Raw genomic sequence first — 6000 nt, 5'->3', positions numbered from 1 at the left:
TGTGATACATTTTATTTTTCAGGATTCACAGATGAATAGAAAGTTCAAAAGAACAGCATTTATTTGAAATATAAATCTTGAAACATTATAACTATCTTTACTGTCACTTTTGAGCAATTTAATGCACGTTTTCTGATTAAAAGTATTTATTTTAAAGTAATAAAGTATTAAAAAGGGAACAGGATCATTATATTTGGGGGTCAAAAATAATATTTGGCATCAAAAAAAGTCTACATTTACATATAAGTGTGGTAATGTTGTCTAAACGTTGTGTTAATGTTGTGATAATGTTCTATTGCAGTGCTTTGACCTGGAGTCCTATCTAGAGCTGAACTGTGAGCGGGGCTCATGGAGATGTCCGGTGTGCAAGTAAGATCCTCCAGTCACTCCTCAGATCACGACTGAGATGCTTGAGTGATGCAGAACTGATCTTCTGTTTCTCTTCTTCAGTAAAGCGGCTCTGCTAGAAGGTCTGGAGGTGGATCAGTACATGTGGGGGATCTTGAACGCTCTTCAGAAGTAAGTCAACATTTAGTGCTCGCTTTGGACGTTTTGGAAGCCAGACCAGCTGGTTTATAAGGTGGCCGAGAAAGCTCAATGCGCAGCAAATGAAAAAAACACATGCAAATAGAAAAAGCACCTGCAAATTAAGAAAACATCTTCATCAGTTTGACAGCACATTCTCACAACACAAACAATAACAGAAACACGTTGCAAATACTCACAACACCGACAAATACAAATGTGCTGCAAAAATAGAAACGCGCTGCAAATACGCACAGACCACCTGACTGGGACATGCTTAGCAATGTCTACTCACAAAGGTGAGATTTTATATGATTCCTTAGCTTTTTTATTTGGTTTGTTTTTTTAGCCTAAGTAAGCTGACGAAATACACAGTCACTGTAACTGAGAAACGTTATGTAAGCTGGCTCCTTTTACAACTTCCTTTACAAAAATGAACCATGCTTTTACTATTAAAATAAATAAAGAGGAAAAATAAATAGCCTATATACAGTATATATATATATACAAATTTTATATTTTTTTAAATAAAAATAGTTTAGTTAATAGTATTAATGCATAGTTAATGCTATAGTTAAATCATGGTAAGTTAAAAACACTAACCATAGGTTAACCATGATATTTTACTACACTTTTACTATAATAAAACCATGGTTTCGTGTTAGGTTGTGATTATTTGCAGCACGTTTCTGTTTTTGCTTATTTTGTATTTGCAGCACATGTGCTGTCAAACTGATGAAGATAAATAATCTTAATTTGCTGGTGCTTTTTCTGTTTGCGTGTGTTTTCTGAAGTTGCAGCGCGTTGAGCTCTCTTGGCCTCCGTAGGTTTAGGTGTTTTGCACAGATGTACTTCCTGTCGTTGCAGCTCAGAGTTTGAGGAGGTCACGATAGACCCGTCCTGCAGCTGGAGGCCGGTGCAGATCAAATCTGAGCGGCACATAAAGCAAGATCCGGACGGGTTGATGTCCAAGCGCTTCAAAATCACGAGTCCCAGTCAGATGGTGCTGCCCAACGTGATGGACATGATCGCTCAGCTCAGCCCAGGAGCGTCTCCATACCCCAACAACAGCACTATCCAGTACATCAGCCCAGGTGCGGCCCATTACCCAGAAACACTCATGATGGGCACTCTTTAGCTGTGTCTGAAATCGCTCACTCGCTCACTAATCCCTATATAGTAGGGATGTAACGATGAACCGCGAGCCGGTTGAAAATCGATTCAAATATGTGACCCTGGAGCACAAAAGCAGTCATAAGCAGCACAGGTATATTTGTAGCAATAGCCAACAATACATTGTATGGGTCAAAATTATAGATTTTTCTTTTATGACAAAAATCATTAGGATATTAAGTAAAGATCATGTTCCATGAAGATATTTAGTAAATTTCCTACCGTAAATATATCAAAACGTAATTTTTGATTAGTAATATGCATTGCTAAGAACTTCATTTGGACAACTTTAAAGATGATTTTCTCAATATTTCGATTTTTTTGCACCCTCAGATTCCAGATTTTCAAATATTGTCCTATCCTAACAAACCATACATCAATGGAAAGCTATTTATTCAGGTTTCAGATGATGCATAAATCTCAATTTCAAAAAATTGACCCTTATGACTAGTTTTGTGGTCCAGGGTCACATATGTGACGATTAAAAATCATGAATGGAATTGAATCGTGAGTTGAGTGAATCGTTACATCTCTACTATATAGTGTATGGCAGCTGAGTGCACTATACCAGAAAGGAGTGAACGAAATGAAGTGAACGAATTTGGACACGCTGTCGCAGACATATGTACTTTTTACTTTATATTACATGTACTTTATTTTAGAACATAATATTAATAACAATAACACTCAAAATGACTTTATATTGTAATTATACATACCTCCGCGTGAGCTTTGTGGTTTCATCGATGGTATATTATTAATTTGTTTTGTAATGCTTATATGTTCATAATTATTAAATACTATTAAAATACTGTCAACAAAAATAAACACACATTAAAGCATGTTCATAATTTTATGTATTTATTATTTTTAGTATCTTGAAACTCTCCCGGGCAGTATTTTGTGCTCAGATCAGATAAAAATAGTCTTAGAGTGACTCATTTTACATCAGAATGAATACTCTACCTACAGATGATTAACAAACATTCTTAAATCATCCACCAAATTATCATTATTTTTTTAAGTTAACAATGATGAAACCCCGTAAATTAGTGAAATATTAAACTGATTAATAATGCATGAGATAAACGTTAAAGCAGAAATAAGAAAGATGTAAGCGGCATCTCTCAAACTCTATTCAAACTCTATTCCAGCTCATCAGTTCTCCGCATTGGATTGTGGGAAATAGTGCTTTAGTGAGTGTACATCAGTTGTACACTCGAAATCAGAATGCATTGTGGGTAAAAAGTAGTGAACGAAGGAATGAAGTCGTTCAGCACTACAGAATGGCTGACAACCATAGGGAGCAGTTTCGGACAAATGTACACGTTCTTATGCAACTTCTGTTTCCCAGGCAACCGTTTCCAGGGCCACAGTAAGTTTGGTGACTATCCCCATGGCAACGCAGCATCATCATCATCAGTGAGTGAGTTCGTTCAGGGGCCACACCCCCCCGCTGACCTCTCGACCTCTGAGAGCCTGACACACACGCTGCAGGATACCGTGAGTCTCTGAAACACACACACACAGCAGGTGTGGTCCGTTCTTCGTCTGTCGCTAACTCAGTTAGCTAGATTTGATTGTTGACGATTTCGCTTGATCTCTGATTGGTTGGTTCTTCAAAAGCTCATCCTGGAGTTGCTGTCATAGCAACAGGTCCGTAAACAGCTTATTTCATGTAAACAGGATTAGATCGCATCTTTTTAAGCAGAATTGATACTTAAAATCTGTCCCAGCCACTGCTACTTTATTAGAAGAGTACCCTACTGATCCAGGGACAGTAATTTACAATAATAATAATTTACAAATTAATTCGAAAATAATATTATAATGTTGTGTAATCTATAATACTATAGACACAGCCAGTTTTACTCATTGAAATATTTATTCATGATAAAATAATAACTTTATAATTGTATACGAGTCTTACACACATGCTGTTCAGTTAATCTGAGCCGTGCATTAATTTGAGTGATGACAGATATTATATATATATTATATTAAATGAATTGATAATTACAATATTGAAATAAAAATGTAAAGCCTGTACAAATAGAAATTGTGAATATAAATAATTGTGAATTTTAATATAATAAAAACAGTGCACATTTCATTTATCGATTATAATAACATTTATGTAGTTTTGTTCGCTTGGCTGTTTCCAGAAATGTGTCAAGTTTTTTCGTCAGGTGTCTTTTTTAATTATAAGATGTCATTACGTTGCTGTCTTGCCGCAGCCAATCGCTGCACTGCTGATCGCGGTCTCGAGTATCGATACATCTGCCCTTTTCGGGGAACACGAGAACACTCGGTAACCTTAGACAACTTCATCCAGATAATTTAATCAAATACGCAAATTCGTTTGAAGAAGCAAATTAGCCAGAGATCAGTTATCAGGATTAGAAGATCCAGCATCTTTCAGATCATCTCAGATGTAATAAGCGAGGTGCGAAGAACGGGCCGCTGATGCAGTTCAGTTGGGTTTAGTATTATTTACATTCATGATGTTCTGTACTTATATTTGTGTTATGTTCATTTTTTTTTAAATATACACAGTTTTGTATAAATACTGTTTATTTTTAAATTTTATTTACTTTTTTATAATTTTTTTGCACTGTTATTGTAGCTTTTATTGTCTTTTTTATTGCTTTTAATTGTTTTGATGTTGTTTTTTTTATATTTGTATATTCTGCCTTACAAAGGATAATTATAATAATAACTTTATTTGTTTAGTTAGCTGTTTGTTAAATATATATATATATACTATAAAATAAACAACTAATTAAATAAAAAGTTATTATTCTAATTATCCTTTGTAAGGCAGAATATATAAATATTAAAAAACAATTAAAAGCTATATATATTATATATATGTAATATTAATATATTTTTTAGTTTATTTCCTTTTTTGTTTATTTATTTTAAACTATTGCACTTTTACTGTAGATTTTATCATACTTTTGGTCTTTTTTATTGTTTTAATCACTTTTATAATTTATTTTTTAATGTTTGTATATTTTGTCTTACAAATAATAACAATAAAATAACTTACATGAATAAATAAAATAACTTTCATTCAATAATTTCATTAAATTTTTAACTTTACTTACTATTTACTTTATTTTATGTATATTATTATATGCAAAGCACAAAATATTGATAACTGTTTTGTATATCTGTAACCTGAGAGAAATTGTTTGAATTTCTGTAGAAAAAAAAGATATTTCTTTTTAATCAGATGATATGATAAAACATGATACATAAAACATTGATATCAGCCAATGCCGATATGTTGTGCATCCTTAATTTATAAATCTTTCAATTTACTCTTTACTCAATTGTTTTGTATAAATAATATTTTTACAGTACATTTTTATTTATTTTTTTATTTATTTCCATTTTTGTTTTGTTACCGACTTAATTAGAAAAAAACCTGGAATTTCTTCTTAATCATATGATGCAATAATTAAAAAAAAGGTTTATATCAGATGATAGCAATGTTGAGTATCCTTAATGTCAGTTCATGCGTATTTTCTGTTTTCTGTCACAGACGCCTCACCCCCTCAACACAGACCAATCCCACAATCCTCTGCAGCACAGTATGCAGCCGTTACATCACAGCGGCCCGCCCCATGCCTGCAGGCCGCCGCCCAGCCAGCAGAGCTCCGCCCCCCGCGGCCACATGCACCCAGAGATGACCTTTAACCCCTCGGCCAACCTGGAGGGTCAGTGTGGAGGTCCGAGCAGCGCAGACATGCGCGAGGCCTCCTTAGATGTGAGTTCAGACTGACTCCAGACACTTTTGATCTTGATTTCATTAACATTCATATGTTTATAACCTGTTTTAATGGGAAAAAAAGAGATATTTCTGATCAAATAATACGATAATTAAAAAATCATTGATATCAGCCAATACTAATATGTTGCACATCCATAATTTATAAATATTCATCAATCAATGTATATTTTAAATGTACATGATTTTGTATAAATACTATTTTCACTGTACATTTAAATTTTTTGTTTAAATGATATTTTTTATGCTTTTTTGATATTGATATTTTATATTGATATTATATTAGTTATTATCTTTATTATAGCTTTTGTATATTTGTATATTCTGCTTTACAATTAACAACAAAAACCAACAAATAATAATAACAATAATAACTAAAATATATAACAAAATAATAATAATAATTCATGTTCATTGTATTGTATAAATACTAATTTTACATTACATTTTTTATATATTTATATATATATATTATATTTATATATTTATATTGTTTATATGTGTGA

General features: G+C 32.8%; 1 protein-coding gene across 1 annotated transcript in view; it reads left to right on the top strand.

Annotated features, from left to right (window-relative positions):
- The window catches only part of LOC107659647 (zinc finger MIZ domain-containing protein 1-like), a 46995-nt gene that overhangs the window by 39576 nt on the left and 1419 nt on the right, over positions 1-6000 (top strand). Inside the window, exons 17-21 of the mRNA XM_016448657.1 lie at positions 302-369; positions 451-519; positions 1393-1619; positions 3053-3201; positions 5249-5473. Of these exons, the coding sequence (XP_016304143.1) occupies positions 302-369; positions 451-519; positions 1393-1619; positions 3053-3201; positions 5249-5473 (738 nt within the window). The remainder of the gene's footprint in view (positions 1-301; positions 370-450; positions 520-1392; positions 1620-3052; positions 3202-5248; positions 5474-6000) is intronic.

This window comes from Sinocyclocheilus anshuiensis, unplaced genomic scaffold (genome assembly GCF_001515605.1).
Source record: "Sinocyclocheilus anshuiensis isolate Anshui unplaced genomic scaffold, SAMN03320099.WGS_v1.1 scaffold75, whole genome shotgun sequence".
NCBI classification, from domain to species: domain Eukaryota; kingdom Metazoa; phylum Chordata; class Actinopteri; order Cypriniformes; family Cyprinidae; genus Sinocyclocheilus; species Sinocyclocheilus anshuiensis.
The sequence above is the reverse complement of the archived record's forward strand: the minus strand, read 5'-3'. Positions and strand labels throughout refer to the sequence as shown.